The sequence below is a fragment of the Loxodonta africana genome, chromosome 12 (genome assembly GCF_030014295.1).
Source record: "Loxodonta africana isolate mLoxAfr1 chromosome 12, mLoxAfr1.hap2, whole genome shotgun sequence".
NCBI classification, from domain to species: Eukaryota; Metazoa; Chordata; class Mammalia; order Proboscidea; family Elephantidae; genus Loxodonta; species Loxodonta africana.
Window position 1 is genome coordinate 67,165,289 of NC_087353.1, and position 25,908 is coordinate 67,191,196.

General features: G+C 42.5%; 1 protein-coding gene across 2 annotated transcripts in view; it reads left to right on the top strand.

The window, feature by feature from the left end:
* Positions 1–25,908, top strand: part of SHISA9 (shisa family member 9) — a 350,081-nt gene that overhangs the window by 3,095 nt on the left and 321,078 nt on the right. Inside the window, exon 2 of one of the 2 annotated variants that reach the window (XM_003417716.3) lies at positions 8,244–8,371. In XM_003417716.3, the coding sequence (XP_003417764.1) occupies positions 8,244–8,371 (128 nt within the window). Of the gene's footprint in view, positions 1–4,665; positions 4,706–8,243; positions 8,372–25,908 lie in introns of those variants that run through there. The other variant, XM_023557338.1, reaches the window with a different exon arrangement.

Below are 25,908 nucleotides of genomic sequence, written 5' to 3' on the forward strand. Positions count from 1 at the left end.
TGCTAAAATGCAGGTCTGTGGGTTCTATCAATACAGAGGAAACCCTGGTGGTGTAGTGGTTAGGTGCTACAGCTGCTAACTGAGAGGTCGGCAGTTCAAATCCTCCAGGCACTCCTTGGAAACTCTGTAGGGCAGTTCTGCTGTGTCCTATAGGGTTGCTATGAGTCGGAGTTGACTCTACAGCAGTGTGTTTGGTTTTGGTTTGGATCCATAGAGATTCTGAATCAGTAGGTCTGGGGTGGGCCCCAGGAATCTGCATTTAACCTCAATGAATGGCTCTGGTTTCAAGTGGCCCACACTTGGAGACACTGGTCTTGGGCTTGGGAATATTTTACAGGAGGGGGATGGCTTAATCCCAGAGAGGAGAGACCAATGCAACTCTCATATCTGTGTTGTCTTCTCCACGTATGTAACCTTTGGGGTATATCTGTGGTGCTGTGGCTGCCCCAGGGACCCTCCAAAGTTATCACGTTGATGCTCCTTGCACAGTTAATCATACCCAGCCCCAACTATGGCAACTGGCTCATTAGCCGTTGCCTGGTGGTTCTAAGGAATGCTCTGGCGGGAGGCGGTAGGCCAAGCTTGCCATCAGTGGAGATTAATTTGTGGGCAGCAGGCCTCTTTGTTTTGTCTGGGATTGCAGGGGACACCAAGATGGGGTTGGTTCTCATCTCACCTGACAGCACCTTCTCTTACAAGCTTCACAGCATGTTGCTTATGTTTCTTAAGGTTTGTCCTGGTGACTCAAGTACCAAACCAAAACAAACAAACAAACAAACAAACAAAAAAAAACCCCATTGCCATCGAGTCTTTTCTGACTCATAGTCAGCCTGTAGGACAGAGTAAAACTGCCCCATAGGGTTTCCAAGGAGCAGCTTGTGGGTTTGAACTGCTGACCTTTTGTTTAGCAGCCAAGCTCTTAACCACTGTGCCACTGACCCATGTATGGGCACGGTTTAACCAGTAAGCGCGGTATGCCCCGGCTTGCATTGAGCAAGGTACCCATGGGCTTAATCGTATTTACTTCCTAATCTGTGTTGAGCAATTTCACATGGGTTTCACCACATCTTTTGCAAACTGGTGGGAAGGCACAATTTGGCCTGTGCATACCTTCCTTATTAGGTAATCTGACCCTGCCTATGTACTTGTGTTTCTGCAGTGGAGACTTCCATCCCAGATGTCACTTTGCCTGCTCAGGGTCTGGGCTCATGCATGAACTGCTTCCTTCTGGGCTGCTTAGGATGGAGCTAAAAAACCAAAATCAAACTGGTTGCCACCGAGTCGATTCCGACTCATAGCAATCCCATAGAACAGAGTAGAACTGCACCATAGGGTTTCCCGGGAGTGGCCGGTGGATTCAAACTTCTGACTTTAGGTTAGCAGCTGAGCTCTTAACTTCTGTGCCACCAGGGCTCCAGGATGGAGCTTAGGAGAAAGCAGTCCCAGGAGGGAGTGGGGAGGCTTACGTACGATGTTGTAAGACCTGTACAGTCCCTTGTTCAAGGCAGCAGCAGCCACGCTCCGCCACTGTTTATTGGAAGAAGTGACTGGAAATGGTAGCCAACTCTGATTACCAGACGTGCTACCATGCTTTGCTTGGCTGCAAGGTGTTCTTATTTTTATTGTAAAGTTTTCTTCATTTTTTTTATTATGAGACAATTTAAACGTATAAAAACCATGAAAGCATAATAAAATGAACTCTAGTATATCCTTCAGTCCCTGGATGATGCAAACAGTTAAGCACTCGACTACTAGCCAAAAGGTTGGCAGTTTGAACTCACGCAGAGGTACCTCAGAAGACAGGCCTGGCGTTCTGCTTCTGAAAGTTCACAGCCTTGAAAACCCAATGCAGCAGTTCTACTCTGTACACATGGGGTCGCCATGAGCCGGGAATGGAGCCGACAGCAACTAGCAACAACAACTGTTTATTGAGCACTTAGTATATGCACTAGGAAGAAAGGCCTGGCAGTATTCTCAAAATCAGCCAGTGAAAACCCTGTGGAGCACACTTCTATGCTGACACACATGGGGTCGCCATGAGTTGGAATCAGCGGCAACTAACAACAACGTATCTTTCACCTAGATCAGAGTTTCTCGACCTTGGCACTGTTGACATTTGGGGCCAGGTAATTCTTTGTTGTGGTTAATTCTGTCCTGAGCATTGTAAGATGTTTGGCAGCCTCTGTGGGCTCTACCTGCTAGATGCCACTAGCATTCCCTCAGTTGTGATAACCAGAAATGACCCCAAGCATTGCCAGATGTCCCCCGGAGGTCAAAATCATCTCTGGTTGAGAACCATTGATCTAGATTTAACAGTTATTAGTATTTTGTGATACTTGCTTTATCTTTTTTCACATTCTCTCTTTCCATATGTTCATGTATTTTCTTTCTTCCTTGGCTGAAGCATTTGAAAATAAGCTGCAGACATGACACTTCACCCCTAACTACTGTGGTGTGAATCTCCTAAGAACAAGGACATTCTCCTACATAATACAATTCCTCTACCACACCCAAGAAAATGAACCCGAATTCTATAATATCATCAAATATCTAATCATACTGAAATTTTCCCATTTGTGCCAAAAATGTGTTTTATAGGTTGGTTTTTCCAATCAGGATATAATCAAGGTTCATTGCATTTGACTGTTAAGTCTCTTTAGTCTCCATTAGGCAGGGTGTTTTAAACGGGGCTTCCAACCGGTTCTGTTCCCGTTCCAGTCCCTGCCGAGAATTTGCATTTCTAGCCCATGTATACTGAATCAGAATCTACACATTTTAACACAATCCCCAGGTGATTTTTAGGTATAATAAGTTCTCAGAATTGGTCCCTAACCAGCAGCGTTAGCATTGCCTGGGAACTTGTTAGAAATGCAAATTCTCTGGAAGCCGTGGTTTTAAAATCAACTTAGAAATAATTGCTAACATTTAAAAACTGGGAGATTGCATGTAGAAATCCAGATTTCTGATTTCTCTTGAAAAAATCAGGAGGTCTGGCAACACCAGACTTTAAATTCTGTGGCCACTCTCACCCTCCTTTTCCTAAACGTTCCTCCCCCTATCAACATAAACTCACTGACTCCTAAGCTTCCTATCTAACCTTTCAAGTTCCTGTTGTCAATTTGGTCTCATACAGATAGTTCTTTACAAGAGTATAGTGGTCAAGGCAGACATTTTTTACTAATTAAGCTAAACTATTGTTTGATTCATTCTCATATGAGTCAGAATTGACTCGATGGCAACAGGTTAGGTTAGGTTTAGGTTATTGTTTGATTTAAAGAAGACTTCAGGGGATATTTTTGGTTTAAGTATTAAGGTTTTGAGATTATCTCAGGGCAATTGTAGGGGTTCATCCAGGCTCCATGGATCCAGAAAGTCTGGATTCCGTGAGAACTTGAAATTACTTTCCATATTCCTTCCCCCTTTTGATCAGGAGTCGTCTACAGAATTTTTGATCAAAACATTCAACACTGGTCTTACAGTTCAACATGACAGCTATTGGTTGTCTCTGAGTGGTGACTGCTCCCTTTAGGAGGTTCTCAGGTTCATCTCAGTGGCCACCCCAGGTAATTCACCCTGTTGTGTGACCAGCCCCCTCTAGAGAGGCAGTCAAGACTGACCCTAACAGCATAGACTCCAGTCGCATCGCCTGAGATTCAATCCCAGCTCTATCACTTAATGGCTATGTGACCTTGGGAAAGTTGCTTCACCTCTCTGAGTCTCACGGCCTCATCTGTTGTGAGGATTGAGAAGCTCATATAGCACAGGGTCTGTCCCATGGTGATTGCTCAGTGACAGTTACTGTTTCTCACCATCCCTATTTTTTGGAATTTTCTACCCCTGGACTACTGAAGGCAGTGATGTTATAGTCTGGATACTTGATGCCTGGCCTTTACTGTGCTACGTCTATTTAGCTGTCTGACCTTGGCCAAGTCTCATAACATCTCTCAAACAATTGTGTTTTAGGTGAAAATTTACAATACAAATTAGTCTTCCATTCAAAAATTTTATATACAAATTGTTTCATGACGTTAGTTGAAATCCCCTCAATGCGTCAGCACGTCCCCCTTTCCCTTTCCACCCTGCGTTCCCCACATCCGTTCATCCAGTTTTCCTGCCGCTTGCTGCCTTCTCGCCTTTGCTCTTGGGCAGGTGTTGCTTATTTGGTCTCAGATATTTGAATGAGCGAAGGAGCATGTTCCTCACATGTGTTATTTGTTTTATATCTGCAAAAAACCCAAACCTATTGCTGTTGAGAGGATTCCAACTTATAGTGACCCTATAGGACAGAGTAGAACTGCCCCATAGGTTTTTCCAAGGAGCGCTTAGTGGATTTGAATTGCTAGCCTTTTGGTTAGCAGCCATTGCTCTTAACCACTATGCCACCAGGGTTTCCGTTTGTTTTATAAGCATGTCTAATCTTTGGGTGCAAGGTGGACTTTGGGAGTGGCTTCAGTTCCACGTCAGTAGGATCCAAGATTTACGTTTCAATCTTAGCGGAGAGTGGCAAATTCAGAATAGGAGGGAAGGTCCGTGTATGATGACATTAAATGTACCACAAACTCTTGGGCTAGGCGATGTTGAAGGATCCTTACTGGTTTTGCTGTTTTGCCATAGTTGGTATGTGAGGGCTGATTTAATTTCATACCCTCCTCCCTCATGAGTTAGGCTGAATCTGCCGTTTACAGAGGCACAGATTGCTTTCTGAGAGGATAAACAGGCTCCTGGTGAGTGGAGGAGTCAGACTTTAAGCCCAGACAGTCTGAGACCAGAGCACATGTCCTTGACCACTGAACCACACTGCCTTTGAACTAAACAAGCAGAACTTCCTGTCTCCTCTGTTCCCTGAAATGTGCTCAGTGCCCTGCAAATCACAGAGTACGCGCAGGGGCCAGTTCAAGGAGCCACCGTATGATCAAGACTAGGAATATGTTCTGCATCTGCCCCAGGCAGGGCCAGACCCCTTGGTGGGGGTATTGGTTCTGAATGACCTTGGGGGCAGGAGCACGTGTTTGAAGCTCTCTAGACTTGAAACTGGTAGGGACACGTCATTATTTTGCCAGCCTTCAAACAGAATCAGAAATCCAAGTGGCAAATTAGATAGCACATTCTTAGGTGTTTTTCAAACATGCTTCAGAAGAGCTAAAGCCCCTTGCAGAGAAATGGCATCAGGTGATAAGTGCCCCTGCTTCCCTGGCCTTTTCTCTCTTCTCCTTCCAACTTCCCTCCCACCTCCCTTCTTCCTACACATTCGTGGTCATCCTGTGGATTCCACCAGCTTCCCTGGCCCCAGAAGCCCATGCAGGCATGTACTGTTGGTCACAGAAAAGTCTCCAGATTGTTTTTCCTTGTACGATGTTTGCTTCCTTTGGGGCACAGTTGAAGGTGTGTGCGTTTTATTGAGGCATGATTCACACAATAAAACGCACACACCTTCAAGTGTACATTTTAAGGAACTCTGACACATGTCTACACCTGTGTAACCACTGCTCCGGAAAGGCATCTCCCTCCCATTGCCCTTGCATTCTAGAAAAATTAATGATGCTACTTGTGCCAGGGAAACCCTGGTGCTGTAGTGGTTAAGAGCCACTGCTGCTAACCAGAAGATCAGCAGTTCAAATCCACCAAGTGCTCCTTGGCAACACTGTGGGGCAGTTCTGCTCTGCCCTGTAGGGTTGCTATGAGTCGGAATCACCTCGATGGCAGTCGGTTGGTGGGTTGCTTGGTCTTGTGCCAGAGAAAATGCTCAGGAATGTCTTTCCAGTGTTTAGAAGTCAGAATATGGTTTAGGTGTAGGGGTGCCTGGGAGGTTTGAATCAAAGTCCTGGGACTCTTGGCTCAGTTCTGAAATATTGGGGTGTTTTTATATATTTGGAAACCCTGGTAGTGTAGCGGTTAAGAGCTATGGCTGCTAACCAGAAGGTCGGCAGTTTGAATGCATCAGGCACTCCTTGGAAACCCTATGGAGCAGTTCTTTTCCATTCTATAGGGTCACTATGAGTCGGAATCAACTCAATGGCAATGGGTTTGGTTTTTTTTTTTTTTTTTTTTTTAATATACTTGGAGTCCCTGGGTGGTGCAAATGGTTAATCTGCTCAGCTGCTAACTGAAAGGTTGGAAGTTCAAGTCTGCTCCGAGGCACCTTGGAAGAAAGACCTGGCAATCTACAGCTGAAAAATCATCCATTGAAACCCTACGGAACACAGTTCTACTCTGACATACATGGGGCCACCATGAGTCAAAATTAACTCGACATCAACAGGTTTTTTTTTTTTTTTTTTAATTTTATTTACTGTAATTGGAGAGAAAGTGATGCACCATTTTCTTTTTGTTCCTCAAATATGCCAAGCTCATTCCCACCTTGGAACTTCTGTGTTTGCTCAAATTCTCTTCCACCGGCCTTTGTGTAAACTGGCCCTTCCTCCTCATTTAGGTCTCAGTTCCAATGTTACCTCCTCCCAGTAGCCTTCCCTGACCACCCAGGCTTAGTTACCTCCCTCGCCCACTTATTTGCTTCATTTCATATCACAGTTAATGTAGTCATTGATTGGCTTTGGACTTTTTTAAATCTGTTTACTTCCACTGCAGCTTATAGTCAGTAGAGCAGAGGGTGTAACTAATCCATGTGTAAGTAAACAAATGATGGCAGATGACTAAAGAGAACTGTGTTGGTGAGGGTCAGCTTTAGGTGTAATAGACCTTTGAAGAAACTGGACCATCTTCTAAGTGCCAACACTGAGGTCTCCCCTCAGTTTACATCTCATTGGGAAGGTCACTTGAGAGTTCTTGCCTTCCTTGTTTGTAAAAACCTAACCTGGAGACTTTTCTGGGGCCAACAGTTTGCGTGTTTACTTTTGGAAACTGGTAAAGGGATTAAACATGACGATAAATGGAAAGGGCCCGAAACACCAATTGGCACCTGAGTTTCCTCAACTTTTCCTCCTTCCCAGATATTAAGAGGGAACACCAGCAGGAGAGTATGGATGGGTTCCATCAAGTCCTCCCCAGCTATAGGAAACCCAGCGCAAAGGGTACAGGGCAGTAAGCCTGGACTCTGGTTCAAAGCCCTGTGCTACAACTTGCTGGCTGTGTGGCCTTGAGCAGGTTAATCCACCTCTCCGAGCCTTTGTGTACTCACCTGCAAAGAAGGAATCAGAACCCTCGCAAGGGGTTTTTGTGCTCTTTTCTTGAATTAAGGGATTTGAAGTGATTTGCATAGTGCCTGGCTTAAGGTAGGTCCTCAGTCAGTGTTAGCTATTGTTGCTTATATTGGGCTGTTGCAGTACAAGAAGCGTTGGTACCTAGTGTTAGATACAAAAGGCGGGAACGACATCTATGGCATTTCTCCCATACGTAGGCTCTGTGTAGAACATTACCTGTATTCGTCATTTAATTCTCAGCCACTCTATGGTGTAGGTAGTACTGCTAATACAGGGCTATCATAAAAAGCATCGGACTAGTCTATGTGAAGTCCCCATGTAACCTCTGATTGTCATCATCTTAGTTGTTGATGCCTTTCTCTCCACTCACCCCTAACTAGAATGGTGGCTCTGTAGCTTAAGGGGCCTTGTCTTTTGTTCACAAGCACAGCACTCGGTGCATGTTGTTGTTGTTAACCCAGTGCCATCAAGTCCATTCCGACTCATAGCGACCCTATAGGACAGAGTAGAACTTGTTGTTAGTTACCGTCTATTCCGACTCACGGCGACCCCATGTGTCCAGAGTGGAAATGAACTCTATAGCGTTTTTGAGACTGACCTTTCAGAAGCCTACCTTACTTCTGACGTGCCTCTGGGTGGGTTTGAACCATCAAACTTTTGCTTAGTAGTCCAGTGCTTACCCATTTGTGCCACCCAGGGGATAGAGTTTTCAGTGGCTGATTTTTTTTGGGAAGTGGATCACCAGGCCTTTCTTTCAAGGGACCTCTGGGTGGACTCAAATCTCCAACGTTCCATTAACACCCGAGTGTATTAACTATTTGTACCACCCAGTGACTCCAGGGTGCATTAAAAAGAACAAACAAAAAAAACATCAAACCTGTTGCCATCGAGTTGACGCCGACTCATAGTGACCCTATAGGACAGAGTAGAACCGCTTCATAGGGTTTCCAAGGTGGATTCAAATCACTGACTTTCTGATTAGCAGCCGAGCTCTTAACCACTGCTCCACCAGGACTCCCCAGGGTTCATAGTGGGTGTCAGTTACTGTGTTTTGAATGAATAGACTTAAATTCTTTCTTCTTGCAGGGCTCTTGCGGATGTCATGCGGCCACAGGGCCACTGCAACACAGACCCCATGGAAAGAGACCTTAATATTGTTGTCCACGTCCAGCATTATGAAAACATGGATGCAAGGACCCCCATAAATAACCTTCGTAAGTACAGCTATGCCATCCATTTCCAGTCCTGCGTGGTGATCCATGTGGTGGTCACTCGCTGGATTTTATGGTGCGTGATTGGCTTAGTTCAGAGTGCTTCCCTTGTTGATTGGTCAGAAGTCTTTCAGTTCTAGATGAAGCTGAGTTTGGCACCATCAGGTTTCACCTGGTTGGTTTCTCTGTTAGCTAGTTGTTCAGTTAGTTGGTTTCTTCTGGTTGATTCTTGTGTTAAATATCAGACCACTTGATTGGTTCATCTTGGTGATTATTAACTAATTCGCCCTCTTGGTTGTTCCATCTGGTTGTGTACCAGTAGATCACTTGGTTGGTTCTTCTTAGGTAGTTAATTTGTTAGCCAATAACCTGTTTTGGTGGTTCATCTTAACTGAGAAATCTATTAACCATTGGTTCATTTACTTGTCAGCCTTCTGAGGTAGACCAGATACATCATTTAGGCTTCATGCTGCTGTCCGTGAACAGATAGAGGTACAGAAGAATGAGATCTATTTTTCATAAAACTGGACTTTCCTAAAAATAATCCACAAAATGTTCTGTACGTGTGTGAAGGGTGTTGAGTTGTGGTCTTGTTGGTTTGGGGTGTATATGTGTGATCCAATAGTTATAAATTCAGTCCCAGTTTTCTGCTAGGAAAAAGAAAATGCTGTATTTACCGTTGCATTTCAATAGGTATTCTTGAGCAGATAGAACATTCTTGGGGATCTTGGTCTGCTCCCAAAGATTTTTCTTCTTTCAAAGGTCTGTATATACAACATGCATTATGGAGCTGATACACTGACTAATGGGAGTGGAGGAAAAACAAGATGGTTTAGTTTTTGACAATAGTGTACTACCGTGGTTATTCCTAGCAATTATGTTTTCAAGTAACCCCCACATTAAAGTAATGTGGCGGGCTTGGTTTAAAATAACAAAAGCCAGACAATTCAAAGGATGTGTTTAGTTGTGGCTGGAGGTTCTTAAAAACAGCAACAGTTCTGGCATTGCACATTTCACAGTCTGAGTTGTCTTTGCTGCAGCTCAGCTAGGAGTTGCTTTGGGGTTTTATTTGCTGAATCATAGTTTTGGGCTGGTCGGTTGCAAAGTTTTACGCTCAACCGCTAGAGGAATACACCTGTGGCATTTGACACGGGTGACGTGAATTCTCCGGTTCTGCATGGTGATGATTTTTGCATAGCTTGGGAAATTGCTGCAGTGTTAGCCAAACCAGTGTTTACACGGTTTGAAAAATGCGCCCCAAATAGAATGTCTTGGGCTTCATTACATTAAATAATGTGACATTATTTATTTATGAACTAGACCATAATATGGTATGAGAAATGGCCACATTTTACAGCAAAATACACGAGCAATTGGAAGTTTTATGACCCAAGTCCCACAGCCCTGAAAGATGTGGTAAATTGTACCAAGCTGACATAGCAATTGGTGTGTTCAGTTCTGGCTTTGATGGAAATGAACACATTCTCTTTCAGACCCTTTTGCACTGGGAAATAAGTTGAACCTAGTGTGAGTGAGTGAATGTGATGGTGGGGTAGAGAAAGCTGAAATGGTGTCGAGTCCTTGTCTATAAAAAATGGCAACCATCAGCAGGCTTCTCATTTGAAGTTTCAATATTTAGGATGATTTTGAATCAGCACTCAAATGGAATAACAGACTCATTGAAGTCACTCAAGTTCCATCATTCCATGGGGCAAAAGGGCAAGGAGCATTAATAAATCTTACTTAAATAAGGGACTTTCATTTCAAGTTGTACTGATAGTAAATTACTGCCCAGAGATGGGTATCCAGGCACTGAGTAATTCAGAAGTCTCTTGTGACAGGCTAACTTGGTTTATTTATGATTCTGCTTTTAGTCTATATTTGTGCCTCAGTAATCAGTGATATTTTTATACCAAAGAAAGTGTATCTTGTAGAAGTCTACTGGGTAGAGTAAACTACAGGGACGAATATCAGATAAACTACAGGGGTACATACCAGCTGTGATGTCATGAATATAGGCATTTTTACAAGACTTGCCACAGGTGGTCATTTCATATAACGTTGCCAGGTTGATCCAATTTTCTGCTAGAATTCTTGGGAATATCTGAAAAGCAAATATATTTGTGGAAGAATGTAGCTTTTCCACAGAACTACTCAAATTCATGCTTAATTTATATAGCACATTAATTCTGTAGTTGATAATAATAGTTTCCTGTAGTGACATATTTGTGCTTTTATTGATTTATAGGAGCTCTTTACATATTACAGACATAGAAGAAAATTTGCGTGTTCAGAGGAATGAATGGTTTTGGGAGTTCATTGAGAGGATAGAATTAGATGACTGATATTTATCAGCTAGTAGGGGTTTAAGAATGACAGCAGTGGGTTTTTTTAGGGGTTTAAGAGGCCAAGCTGTCATCAGGGTCCACTTTGATTAATAGAGAACTAGGAGGGAAGGAGTATAGTCTGATAGCTGGAAAGGCAGACCACACCTTTGAGCCAGAACTAGAATGTACCTATTGAATATGAAAGAAGCCCTGGTGGTGTAGTGTTTAAGTGCTTGGCTGCTAACAGAAAGGTTGGCAGTTCAAATCCACTAGTTGCTCCAAGGCAGCAAAATGTGGCAGTCTGCTTCTGTAAAGATTGTAGCCTTGGAAACCCTATGGGGGCAGTTCTCCTCTGTCCTATAGGGTCAGTATGAGTCAGAATCGACTCGACGGCAGTGGGTTTGGTTTCGGTTTTATTGATTATGAAACCCTTCTCTGAGCATTATGGGAGTGACAAAGATGTGTTGTTACAACAAATGGAAAGAAAGATGTATCTGTTTGTTATACACCACGAAGGACGGGGCAGCATCCCACTTTCAGGTGGCTCTTCCCTAAACATCGAAGTTGCCAGATTTGACTGGGAATTCAGTAATCCCAACTTCAGTGTCATTTTCATCTATATTCAATGACACACTTTTGTTACTTTAAAGGACTAATAAGATCTTTTCTCCTTAACGTCAGTGCTAGGGCACTTGCTGATCTTTCCGTTATGCTTTGGTGAAATGGTGAGAAAATTCACAGTCACTGTAGAAGCCTGGGTATTTGGAAGAGGGGAGGGAAGAAGAACCTGGGGAAGGCAAATAGGGAGGAGAAGGTAGTAATGGGAAGATTTTGGCATACTGTTCTTTTATAAATTTCCTGTGGTTGATTTTTTTCCGTGATAATGACTTGACTTTTTATCCAAAGATGGATTTTTCTTCAGCTGTTACCGTTCATGTTCTTTGCAGCCATTCAATGATATCGCCTAAAAATATTTAGTCTGATAATCAAAAGGGCCGAGACCTCTTTGATTAACAGGATGTAGATTCAGATGAGATAGTGATTTTCTGCAAAAGCTCCTTGGGCTTCTGTGTAATTATAGTTTGCTTTTGAAGGCACATTTTGCCTCAAGTGCTGTGAACATACTCTTTTCCCCCACCCAGCCTCCTGCCTGCCAGTGACACCCCCCCACCCCTTCAGGGACTGCAGAGTAAATGTAGGTTCCCTTTGTTGTTCTTGCTGGGTGTCGTGGAGTTGATTTAGACTCGTAGTGACCCCATGTGGCAGAGTAGAACTGCCCCATAGGGTTTCCAAGGGTGTAATCTTTATGGAAGCAGACTGCCACATCTTTCTCCTGCAGAGCAGCTGATGGGTTTGAACTGCCTACCTTTTGGTTAGCAGCCGAGTGCTTAACTATTCCACCACCAGGGTTCTTTAGGTTCCCTTTACTATTCCTAAAAGACGAGAGATGAGAGTGAGGGCTGTGGATATAACCTGGATCGGTGTTCTCAACTCATTGTGCTAATAGTGCACTTTTTAAAAAAAATATGTATTTTATTTTGGAATAACTATATTCACAGAAAAGTTGCAAAGATTGTACCAGGAGTTTTCCTATGCCCTCACCTGCTTTCCCCCAGTGTTAGCATCTTATGTGAATCATGGTACATTTGTCAAAACTACGGAACCAGCATTATCAGCACTTTCCTTTTAAAGAAACTCTACACATTATTTGCATTTCAGTCATTATTTCTTTTTATAATTTTTTTTTGTTGTTTTTGAGAATATAATGTATTTTTACACAAATAATATGCACCTTGTATGTTTGCTTACCAACCACTCCCTCCCCCCGTGAAGTATTTTTGTAACTACACTCTGCTAATTTTTTTCACAGCAACATGTTAAAAAAAAAAAAAAAAAAGCCATAGCAGCTGTCTTAGCTATCTATCTAGTGCTGCTGTAACAGAAATACCACAGGTAGATGGCTTTAACAAAGAGAAATTTATTCTCTCACAGACTAGGAGGCTAGAAGTTTGAGTTCAGGTGCTAGCCCCAGGGGAAGGCTTTCTCTGTCAGCTCTGGGAGAAGGTCCTTGTCATCAATCTTCCCAGGTCAAGGAGCTTCTCAGTGCAGGGACCCTGAGTCCAAAGGATGCACTTTTTTCTGGCTCTTGTTTCTTGGTGGTAAGAGGTCCCCGTGTCTCTCTGCTTCTTCTTTTTTTTTTTTTTAATATCTCAACAGAGATTGATTTAAGGCACAACCTTATCTTGTCGATTGAGTCCTGCCTTGTTAACGTAACTGTGTCTAATCCTGCTGCATTAACATCATAGAGGTAGGATTTACAAGACGTAGGAAAATCACATCAGATGACAAAATGGTGGGCGATTACACAGTATTGGAAATCATGGCCTAGCCAAGTTGACATACTCTGGGGGGACACAGTTCAATCCATGACAGCTGTGCTTGTGTAAATACCTCTAGGGGGCGGGGGAGGTAGCAGTTGGCAAACAAACGTAGAAGGTGCATGTTATTTTCATAATAATATGGTATACAGCAGAACATGAACCAATTCAATAATTTCTACATGTACAACTGAGTGGCATTGATTACATTCTTCATTCACTAGTTTTTTTTCACACGTGTCTCTTTTCTGTTCTGTGTTCCAATCAAGAATATACATTGTATTTCGCACAACACATTCTGATAGTAGAATTTTGCGTGTGGAATATAGCCTCACCACTGCCAGTTGCTGCTGAGTTGGTTCAGCTCATGATGACCCCAGGTGTGTCAGAGTAGAACACAGTGGGGTTTTCAGTGGCCTTTTTTTGGAAGTATATTGCCAGGCCTCTGGGTGAACTCGAACCGCCAACCTTTCCAACAGCAGCCGAGCATGTTAACTGTTTACACCATCCACGGACTCCATGATATAGTAGAGCAATGTGGTCAAGACTTAAAACAACGTAAAATAAGCCAGCAGCAATTACAAAGCCTTTTTGCCACAGTGGAAACCGTGGTGGTGTAGTCATTAAGTGCTATGGCTACCAGCCACAAGGTCGGCAGTTCGAATCTACCAGGCATGCCTTGGAAACCCTAGGGGACAGCTCTACTCTGTCCTGTAGGGTCCCTATGAGTCAGAATCGACTTGACGGCAATGGGTGGGTTAGGTTGGGTATTGCCACAATATAAAAAGTGTCTCCCCGTGTCTATAAAAATATCCACATAAAATTATTCACCTGGCCACTGATGGAGTGGAACCACTTGCTGCCCTGGCCGAGCTTTCATATATACTCCTGGGACAGAGTGCTATTATGTTCCATACAAACATACAACCCTTTTTTGTAACTGGGTTAGTGTTATACTACTGTGTTTATTTCACAGCATAACCTCAACAAGTGGTACCTCACCCCATACTGAGTTGAAATGCTGACTTGAAGGTTAAGGACATAGAATCCATCAGAAAGATTAGCTCCTATTGAGCATTTTGATCTTTTAAGAACTATCTATATGAGATTAAATGGACAAGAGCAACTCGAAAGTTCAGATAGGAAGCTTAGGGGAAGTGAGTTTATGTTAATGGCGGAGGAACAATTCAGAAAAGGATAGTGGGAATGGTTATACAACTTGAAGAATGCAGTCAATGTCACTGAATTGTACATGTAGAAATTATTGAACTGGTATATGTTTTGCTGTGTATATTTTCAAGGAAAATTAAAAAAAGGCTCCTCTTCCAGCCTCACCCTACTCCCTGCCCTCCTAGGGCCATTCCTGAGTGAATTCACAAGGAACTGGATGAGACACAGACCCATGACTTAGCTTCTGAAGTGATTGTACCAGGGCTTCTAACAAGTTGGAACCTCTGCTGAGAATTTGCATTTCTGACAAGTTCCCATGTGATGGTAATACTGCTAGTTAGGGACCAATTCTGAGGACCACTAGTAGGACAGTGGTTCTCACAATTATTGAACGTAAGAATCACCTGGGGATCTTGTTAAACTGCAGATTCTGATTCAGTATATATGGAGTGGAAATGCAAATTCTCAGCAGGGGTTCAGGCCAGAGCAAACCTGTTCAAAACCCAGGATTGTACAGCTCATAGCTAGGGCTAAGTGGATTTCCACTCATTTCAATTCATATTTACCAAGGGCACTCAGGATGTCCCATACTTGGGAGATTCTGGGAGGGATATTCCCAGGTATATTTTAAAATATCCTAACTAGGGCAGACAAAAAGGTCTAAAACTGTATAAGAGTAAAAAGGAGCCCTGGTGGCATAGTGGTTAAGAGCTCGGCTACTAACCAAAAGGTCAGCAGTTCAAATTCATCAGATGTAAGGTAGTGTGCATAATACAGTGAAACCTGTGAGTGCTGAAACTTGATGGGACTGCCTCGTTTTTCCAGTTCTTGATAGTTTTCTGCCTTACCACTTTTCTATTGCTCTGTTTTAGTGGAAAATAATTTGAGTTTTCCTTCTCTGACAGGTTTCTACTTTCCACAGGTTCTGGCTTTTGCAGGTTTACTGTATTAATGGTAACTTATGCATTCAGCATTCTAAGCCTTTTACATATGTCAGCACATTTAATCTTCAAAACCTTATTAGCTTGATACTGTTGTTTTCCCCATTGTCAGGATGGGGAAACAGAGGCTCAGACAGGTTAATTGGCTTGTCCAAAGTCATACAGCTAATAAGTGGTGAAGCTGGGACTTAAACTGAACCAGTCAGGCCCCAGAGTCCACACTTTTAACTAGCACCCTGCATTACCTCTCCTTGTGGGGCAGCCCATTTGCAGAGTAGAGTAGAAATTGTTAAAGGATATGCCAAGGGAGTGAAGGATCGTCGATCCACTGGGACATTAAGACACACGGTGGGACCCCTTAGCAGGTACCTTAGAATTTTGAATTTTGTGAGAACTTGGTTAGTTCCAACTCTTAAGAAGATTTAACTCTTCTGTAAAGTCACAGTTAACAACACTCTTGTTCCTGAAGCCTAAATGTTTCCATAGTTGAGCAGAACTGGTTGTTCCATGTGAAGACCTATGATTATCATGGCTTTGGCACATGGATCAGAGAGTTATATCTTTAATAAGTGTGAGAGGGGCTCTAGAACCGAATTAGCCGAGAACAGTTATAGATTCAGCGCAGTAGCCTGCGTTGACTACATGGTTCCGGATCAAGAGCTCTGGTTTCCTCTTGCGGCATCAAAAGTTATAGATGAGGGGAAGAACTTCACCAAATATGTCTAACATATCTTTAAAGTAGTATAATGAGGGAGTGGAGGATATGGGTTTGGGGGGTAGACATAACTAAGATTGAGTGATGGTTAAGATTGTGTGGCATCTTGGCTGGGCTATGGTTCTCAGCGTTTTAGCAGTTGTATAATGTTGTGATCACTTCCCTGTTCAGTTTTGCTATGTGATCACCTCCACGGTGGAATCTGCCCAGTGGTACCGGCAGGGATGGGGCTTGTGGTAGCTCACAGTCCCTTCAGCCTTCATCTCTCTGCCCTCTACTGCCTACTTCCTTCCTGTTTGTCTTGGCAAGGCTTTTGGCTTGTTCTAGATCCAGCAGCTGTCTCTTGTGTGAGCAAGAGGCCTGCTCCCTGACCTGCTGATCTTGGATTTGCCAACTACTGTGGCTGCGTGAATTGGGAGAGGCCTCTATTCTAATTCACGGACTTAGGATGTTCCAGCCTCTACAATCGTGTGAGATGTTTGCTTGATATAAATCTCTCACTATGTGTATTTATATGCTTTACTGGTTTTGCGTCTATAGAACCCAGCCTAAGACAGATTGGGTATCTGCTCTGTCATTTATTAGCTGTGCAGCCTTGGAAAAATAAATTTAATTCTCTGAACCTCAGTTTACAATTCTATAGAATGGGTAAAATAACATCTACCTTACAGGATTGTTGAGAGGATTTGATGAAATAACATGCAAGCAGTCCCTGACTTACAACGTATTCCTGTTATGATGCACTTAGAACCATTTTTTTTTTTTTTTGGTATATCTTTGTAATGGAGTCCTGGTGTTATAGTGGTTAAGACCTCGGCTGCCAACCGAAAGGTCGGCAGTTCAAATCCACCAGCCTTTCCTTGGAAACCCCGTGGGACACTTCTGGTCTGTCCTGTTGGGTCGCTGTGAGTCGGAATCGACTCCGTGACAGTAGGCTTGGGTTTTGTTTTTTATTGTTAGTGATATGTACTACATATGATGTTGTAACATGTATCTGTAAGTTTACATGTAATGTTTCCAAACCTCAAAGACAAAGATTGGATTTGTAAAAATACTGGCAAAAGGCAATAATAGTGAAAACTAAAAAAAGAAAAAAAAGGTATACTACTTATGTCAGAACCGAATTATGAGAAAACCAAAAACCCATTGCTGGTGACTGAATATGGGCGCTAAAGTGGTTTGTTCACTAGGGCACCGTGATACACACCAGCATGAATTCATTGTGCAGTTGTCTTCACAGTGAAAATGTTTGCATTCAGTGTGCCAGTTGATAGCACAAGTTGTGTGTATGTGTGTTACTGCTAATGTTTTAATGCAAATGAGAACTGAAGAAGCTGTCAATTCCTTCCCAAGGAAATAGCTTGGATGGAGCAGCTGTCCCATCCTTAGCCATTTGTTCCTGTCTTATGTTTTCTCCTATTCCTGTTTAAAACACATGAGCTTTTGTTCTGTTAGGAATATCAATTTAGTATTTTATTTACATCAGCAGACCAGGTCAGTAGGAATCTGTGTGGCCCCAAACATGTCTTGTATTTCACTTCAAAAATGAGATTGTGTGTGTGTGTGTGTGTGTGTGCAGGCAACAGAGAAACAAAGCCCTTAAAAGAAAAAATCACTTTCCGTAAGTCATCTCCTGGGCTCTTTTCAAAAATTGCTACTAATGCTGGCCACATGGCATTGCCTAATTAGATTTGCATCGTCTTTCCAAAGAGGTTCCAACCAGCTGTAGGACTATTTGTAAAGAAAGCTTAAATGCTCAATACAGTGTCTGGTTTAGTTTAAAAGATGCCAAGTTCTGTCCCTTCCATACCAGAGAAAACCTGTCCTTGGACACAGTTCCTTTGGGAGCACATTTCTATTTGTGTATCTGGGGGTCAGTGATGCAGCACGCCTACTATGTGATTGACACTTAGTGTGGATGAAGAAGGACTAATAAGTAAAGCAGAGTAAAGTTTGTCCTGCCGTTACCGTGTGTGTGTGTTTTACTTCCCACAACTTTATGAAGTAGTTGAAATGGGTGTTGCACTCATAAATTATAGATGGGGAAATTGGCTCAAAGAGTTTTTTTTTTTTAAACTTACGTTTTTAAATGTAATTTAGATCCATACAAAATATAGGGAAGATATGAAGCATATAATGACACAGATACCCATGAACCCAACAACAGACTTGAGAAGCAGAACCTTACCAATATTGTTATGTTGACCTCTGTGTTGGTCCCGTATTCCCTCTGTCTGCCTCCTCCCCAGAGTAAAAACCTTCCTCAATTTTATATTTACCACTCTTAAGGTTTTTAAACATAAACTTATGACATAGGTATAGTATGAGTAGCTAAAAATATACACCAGTTTGATTTCCATTTTTTAAAATGTATTTGTTGTTGAGAATGTACATAGCAAAACGTATGCCAATTCAACCGTTTCTCCATGTAGAATTCACTGACTTTGGTTACATTCTTCAAGTTGTGCACCCGTTCTTTGATATTTACAAAATTGGAATCATCTTGGATGTAGTGTTCTGAGACTTGGTTCTCTTCACTCAGTGTTAAGTCCTTCAGATTCAAACAGGGACCCCTGGTGGGGCAGTGGTTAAGTGTTTGGCTGCTAACTGAAAGGTCGGCAGTTTGAACCCAGCCCCTCTGCAGGAGAAAGATGTGGCAGTCTGCGTCTGTAAAGATTACAGCTTTGGAAACCCTATGGGACGGTTCTAGTCTGTCCTATAGGGTTGCTATGAGTTGGAATCCACTAGACGGCAGTGGGTGGGTTTTAAGACTCAAGCGTGTTGCTGCATACAGCTCTAGTTTATTTGTTTTGTGGCCCAGAGAATCTAAGTGACCTGCCCATATAGAGACATTCGGTAAGGAGTTCAGCTCCTGGCCATACACCCCTTTCTGCCAGGTTTTCAATTTTGTACTCTATTCACGACCTTTTTTGTGCCATTCCTCAGGGTCTGCACTGGGTAATGTACCAAATTATGTCTTTTCTTTCTTCCCCATATTTATTGATTCCCACTAAGAATCATTGTATTATACTACACTCATCCTTGAAAAGGAACCACCTGCAATGAAGTCACCATTTCTGTCCTGGGAGACTTAGATATTAGCCAGTTGTCTGTTTTCCTGTCACTTACATTTCCCTTCAGTCAACATTCAACAGATATTTATTAAAATTCTGCTATGTGTCAGGCTCACCACCCATCTGTCAGTTTGTTGTACTGCAGTGGCTTGTGTGTTGCTGTGATGCTGGAAGCTATGCTACCGATATCTCAAATACCAGTAGGCCCATGGTGGATAGGCTTCAGTGGGCTTCCAGACTACGACTAGGAAGAAAGGCTTGGCAATCTACTTCCAAATATTAGACAGTGAAAACCCTATGGATCACAACAGAACATTGTCTGATAATAGTGCTGGTAGATTTGTCCTCTAGGTTGTAAGGCACTGAAAATACACAGCGGCTGCAACAGTTGACTTTGAGCATACCAGCAATCATGAAGATGAAGCAATGTTTTGTTCTATTGTACATGGAATCACAATGAGTTAGAGCCAACTCAGCAGCAACTGAGAACAACATCATGTGTCAGGAACCGTGCTAGGCATTGGAGGTACAGAGATGAATAAGACAAAAAATTGCATTATCCTCTATGAGCTTGCAGTACAGTGGAGGAGACAGCAAAAATAAACAGGTAATTGTAGAACAGCGTGATAGGAATAAAGTTCCCAGCCATACTGGAGTAGATATGAGCCCTCCCCCAAACATCCCTGGCTAGGGCAGCTTTTCCTAAGAAATCGATGCATTGTTCTGAAAGAAAAATATTCCTTGACAACTTTCCAAGAACCGGAGTGAAAGACAGCAGAAAAAATTTCACGTACTGGCTTTGGTTGTTTTTGACTAAGGAAGGTACTAGTGTTACAACAGAAATCTTCCTTGTGGTTTTGGTTAATTTGGTACAAATTGTCTAAGGGGCGGAGGGGGAAAGACAATTTTGTTGGTTAGGGCCATACTGCTCTTGGCAGGAAAACACGAATGTATGTCTGATATGGGAAGATGAAAATTTCAGGATCAGCTCTCAGGAGATGAACAGATTCTTTTCAGGGTCCCTTTTAGTACAGCCAGTCTGCTGTTTTAAATAGATTGGTGTCGAAATTTTTCTTCTTTTATAAATAACAACCAGTATAACATGAAGTAACATAGTTGATAACCATAATTCAACCCACTACGTTCAAGTTGATTGCAACTCATGATGACCCCATAGGGTTTCCAAGGCTATAAATCTTTACAGAAGCAGACTGCCACATCTTTCTCCCATGGAACTGCTGGTGGTTTCTAATCGCAGACATTTCGGTCCCTTTAACCACCGCGCCACCAGGGCTCCTTTAATACCATACTAAAAAAAATGTATTAATACCATAATACATATGTTAAAATAATTTACAATTAATGTTTTAGGAAAGTGCCTGAAAAAATCCCAATAAGCTTTCTCAGTAAATTTAATTACAATTTAAAAAGGAAATCTCACCATAGTAGCCCTGAGAACGCAGTTAATGAAACTAAGCGTAATCATAATCTGAGTATTTCATTAAATGGAGACTCGAACTCATCAATTTGGGTATTAGGCTTGACTGCCGCTCTCAAAGCGGAGTTTGTATCTGCCAGGACTTCTCATTTAAATTCAGTTCTTTGTTCAGGGAGAGTCTCTCCTTGGGTGGTGCAAATGGTTAATTAAGCCACTCAGTTACTAACCAAAAGGTTGGGGGTCTGAATCCACCCAGAGATGCCTTGGAAGAAAGCCCTGGCAATTTACTTCTGAACACTCAGCCACTGAAAACCCTGTACAGCGCAGTTCTCTGACACACATGGAGTCACCGCGAGTCAGAGTTGACTCCATGACAACTGGTTTAGTGTTTTTCGGTTTGCTTTGTTCAGGGAGGAAACCCTGGTAGCATAGTGCTTAAGCACTACCGCTGCTATCCAAGAGGTCAGCAGTTCGAATGCGCCAAATGCTCCTTGGAAACTCTGTGGGGCAGTTCTGCTCTGTCCTATAGGGTCGCTATGAGTCAGAATTGACTGGACGGCAGTAGGTTTTTTTTTTTTGGTTTTGTTCAGGGAGATGGGCCTGCCTTTCTGAGAACTGTCCAGGGTTCTGAAACACCCCAGTGAATATTGTTATCCAATTCAAACCACTCAGCAGGAAAAAACTGTCTCAGAGTTTTGGAGCTGGAGGAAACTTCAGGAATCAGCTTGCCGTTTGGTTTACCACACTTTTGATTTCAAAGATGATTGAGACTTAAAAAACAAACAAACAAAAAAAGTGAATGGAGGACCAACATAGTGTGCTAACTTTCAACTTTTGCCAGGAGAGGAAATTAAGTTAAAGGCAACAGTTAAATGCTATCACCATCATTTCATAAAAGGTATAGGCAAATTTAACAGTAAGCATTTAGGAAAGAAATCATTCTCAAAAATCAGTCCCTAAGTCAAATGAATTTAGCTTCATGAAGAGTTCATTCCACTGTCCTTCTTTTGCTAATTTTTTGCCCTGAATAAGTTCAAAACGAGACAATGGATTTGCATTAGGGAATTGCTGATCATTCCTTAAATTGTTTGCTCACCTAAGGAGTATTTACTATGTGATAGGCACTGGGCTTGGTGCTGGGGATGTAGAGATTGGAAATTTATGTTTATTGTATGTAAGTCTACTTATATACGTATATGACACACATGTACACAATACATATGTGAGTGAGGCCCTGGTGGTTCAGTGGTAGAACTATCGCCTTCCATGCTGGAGACTGGGTTTGATTCCTGGTCAGTGCAGCTCATGTGCAGCCACCACCTGTTTGTCCGTGGAGGGTTGCATGCTGTTATGATGCTGAATAGGTTTCAGCAGAGTTTCCAAACAAGATGGGCTAGGAAGAAAGGCCTGGTGGTCTCCTTCTAAAAATCATCCAATGAAAACTCTAGATCACAATGGGCTGATCTGCAATCATGGGTGTGGTGTGGGACCAGACAGCGTTTCATTCCATTGTGCATGGGGTCGCCATGAGCTGGGGGCGGACTGATGGCAGCTAACGACAACAACCGCCACAACATGTATATGTATATATTTAGATACATGAGACTTTGTAGAGCTTATTTTCATTCCATTCTCTGCGTTTTACCAGTGATGAAACTGGGATTCAGGAAAATGCAGGGGTTTGCTTAATGTTACACAACTATGAACCTTGTCAGGTTAATAGTGTTTTTAAAATAATAATCCAATAGTCAGGAAACAACATTGATCACAAATACATGTTGGCTTAGCAGTTCTCTAAAATGAATTTAAGGATGTGAAGGGAAGGGATAAACTTCATAGCTATTGGTACAGTGCACCTTTAGTTTGGTGCCTCAGCCTGTTATCCAAAGGAAGTCCTTTGAAATATTCAAATGTCCTTGACATTTCAGCAAAATACTGAATTACCTGAATCCCATGGATTGGAAGTTGTGCAAGGGCAACAGGTGGTTTTTGATTTCCTTTATTGAGTGATAACAAAGAATGGAAGCATCTGCCTCTTCACTGGCATTATATAAAAGTTTTGAGTGCATTTATCCAGAGGTGAAGAAAGTCATCAATCAAACAATTCCTTGTTAATAGCCGATAAGGACATTTGCATAAGCATCTGTGTTTTAAAATTGTTTCTTACAAACAATTTTGTTTTGCTAATGAGCTTAAAGGCAGCAAGGTTCAGATTCTGACACTGTTTCCTTAAAACATGTATTTATTATTATTTTACTTACACAAGCAGTACGTGAATGCATATACACCTTTTCCTCACTTACTGACGTGGTTAGGTTCCAAAGACTAGGCCATTATGCGAAATCAGTGTTAATGCGAAAATGGAGGATGACTACATCAGATCACAAAATGGAGGATGACTGCATCATTATGTAACTGCCAAATTATGTCATTACATGACTGTCAAATTACATCATTACATAACTGCCAAACCACTGGGAATCGTGGCCCAGCCAAGTTGATACTTAACCTTAACCATCAAAGCCAGTGTTGCTCTCGCCTCGTACCGCGGTGTTTGTTACTGCCAGATGTACTTCATGAATGCCAAGATAGTCAGATAGTAGATTTTTTTACTATTGTTGTAAATCTGAAATGTCAGAAAGCGAGATAGTTGATAAGTGAGGACCCAAATCTGAAATGTCAGAAAGCGAGATAGTTGGTAAGTGAGGAGAAAGTGTAATTATAAAAATCTTCACATAAATGTGGCACTGTTTCTATGAATGAAAATTTTGCATCTATCATTAGCAATGTTATAGAGATACAAACATGATCTCCATCATAGAATTAACTCCATAAGCTAGAGTGTTTCCTTTTATGTAAACCTTCAATAACATGAATGATTTACACACTCGAATTTCATCTGTATTGTTTGCTGTGCTATCCTTGGCACCTAGAACAGTACCTGTCACATAGTAGTACTCAGCACTTATCCTGAATGAGTGAAGGAATGAATTTGTAGAATTTTGGCACTAGAAGGAGATTCAGACATTATTTACCTGGTCACCTCAATTTCATTGTAGTCCTGAGTAATCACCTATTACTTTTATTTGCCGAATGCCTATTGCATCGTTTTTGGGTAATAGCACCTTGATTTTTCTTTTGGGGGAACCACCCCTCATCCATGTTTTGGGTGGTGCTGACTTCACCCATTCCAACTGTGAGCTTGTGACTAGGCCTCGGCCAAAAAGTGTGTTATGTCCCCCCATGTATTCTAATTTTTGTAATAAGATAGTGTTAGCCCTCCAGGTTTCGTTACTCTTCTTCCGGGCTGTTTTGGCCACGGTGACTGGTCTAAGACCAAGCACGTGACCCAGTGAGACCTAGGTTCATACTTTTGTTGCTGAATGGCTGGAGAGAAAAATTACTTACTTTTGGAGTTGCTAGGAGGATAAGCTGTAAACCCGGAGCTGCTGGAAACCATCTTACCACTATACGGGGAGGACCTGCTGTGGAATAAAGCTACTGCAGAGAAAGGCAGAATGGAGAGAGTGAGTAGTTCTGATGATGTCGCTTGAGTTCCTGGATCCAGCCATACTGGAAGCTGTGGGTTTTAGTGATATAAGTGAATGCATTCTTTTAGGCTTAAGTCAGTTTGTATTGAGTTCTTGTCATTTGCAGTTGAAACAATGCTGATTTCTGTGAGCAAATGCTATCATTTAGAAATTGCCCTTGGTTTGTAAAGGATGTTGTTGTTTTTGGGTGCCTTCCATTCAATTCCAACTCATAACTACCCTATGTGACAGAGTAGAACTGTCCCGTAAGGTTTTCTAGGGTTTAGTCTTTGTGGGAGCAGATCACCTGGTCTTCCTCCCATGGAGTCATGGGGTACGTTGGAATCGCTAAACCTTTGGTTAGCAGCTGAGCGCTTAACTGTTGAGCCACCAGGACTCCTCTTGCAAAGCATTTGTTATCTCATTTAATTCTTGTAAAAACCCTTCAGGCCAAGAATATATAAACCTATCCATAAATGCACTGACTCTCTTTGCTGTGATTTTATGCTGCTAGCCTGAGCTGTTTGAGATTAGGACTATGCCTTTTTCTGTGCATCTCTATTCCCAACCTTAAGGCCTAGGTACATAGTAGATAACTAGTAAATGTTTAGTGAATACATTAATGAAGCCCTGAGAGGGTAAGTGATGGGTGTAAGCTAACACAGCTAGGTAAGTGTCAGAACAAAGATTGGGACCCTGCTCTCCAAACTTCCCGCCTAGTGCTCTTGCCTTTCCACCATGCAAGGGGCATTGGGCAGTTTGGGGGTGTAGTATAATTTGGGTCTTCACTTTAACTTTATTACATGACTCCCCTGATTAGAACCCTCTGAGTTTTCAATTACAATAGCAGTAAAAATCAGACTCCTTGCCTTGCCAACAAGACCCCACATAATCTGGCCTGACTCTCCTTCCACCCTGTACTCCACTCACTTCATCACAGTGAGCTCTTTTCTATTATTTGAACATACCAAGATTGCTTCCACCTCAGGGGCTTTACATTTGCTATTCTTTCTGCCTGGGACGTTCTTCTCCTAGGTCTTTGCAGCTGGCTCCTTCTCATCTTTTGGGTTTGGCTAAACTGTTACCTTGTCCGTGGGTGGTCTTCCCAATAGAGCCAGCACCTGTGTCTGTCAGCTGGTCGTACTGTGGTAGCTTGTGTGTTGCTGAGATGCTGGAAGCTATGCCACTGGTATTTCAAATACTGGCAGGGTCACCTGTGGTCGACAGGATTCAGCGGAGCCTCCAGACTGAGACAGACTAGGCAGAAAGGCCTGGAGATCTACTTTTGAAAATTAGCTGATGAAAACCCTGTGGATCACCACAGAACGTTGTATGACTCACTGGCTTTGGATATGTCATCAGGGAGGCATCAATGGCTGGAGGAGGACATGATGTTTGGTGAGGCAGAGGGCCAGCAAGGGCGAGGAAGACCTCGGTGGGGTGGATTGGCACAATAGCTGCAGTGATGGACTCACACATGCCAGCGATCGTAGGGATGATGCAGCAGCAGGCAGCGTTTCGTTCTGTTGTACATGAAGTTGCTGTGAGTCAGAACTGAGTCAATGGCAGACAGCTATCTATCTTATCTATTTGTCCGTGGGTCCGTCCCTCCCTCCCCCCCTCCCTTCCTCCCTTCCTATAGAAAATAGCTCACTCTGTATCAAGAATCCCACCACCATCCCTGTCTGTTAGGCCACTATCTTATTTTCATCACAGCCCATCACACTACCTAAAATAATCTTGTTTACTTGTTTCTTTTCTATCTTCCCTACCTGAGTGTCAGCTCTGTGAGACCAGGGACCCTGCCATCTTGTTCTCCGCTATGTGCTCAACACCTTGCACAGTGCCTGGTGCATAGTAGGTGCTCTGTAAAAATTCTTTTGAATGAAGGAATGATGTCAGAATACAATGCCAGGCACTATTTCTTGAGGAATTACTGCTATTACTTTTTCTATGTCAGTTCATTG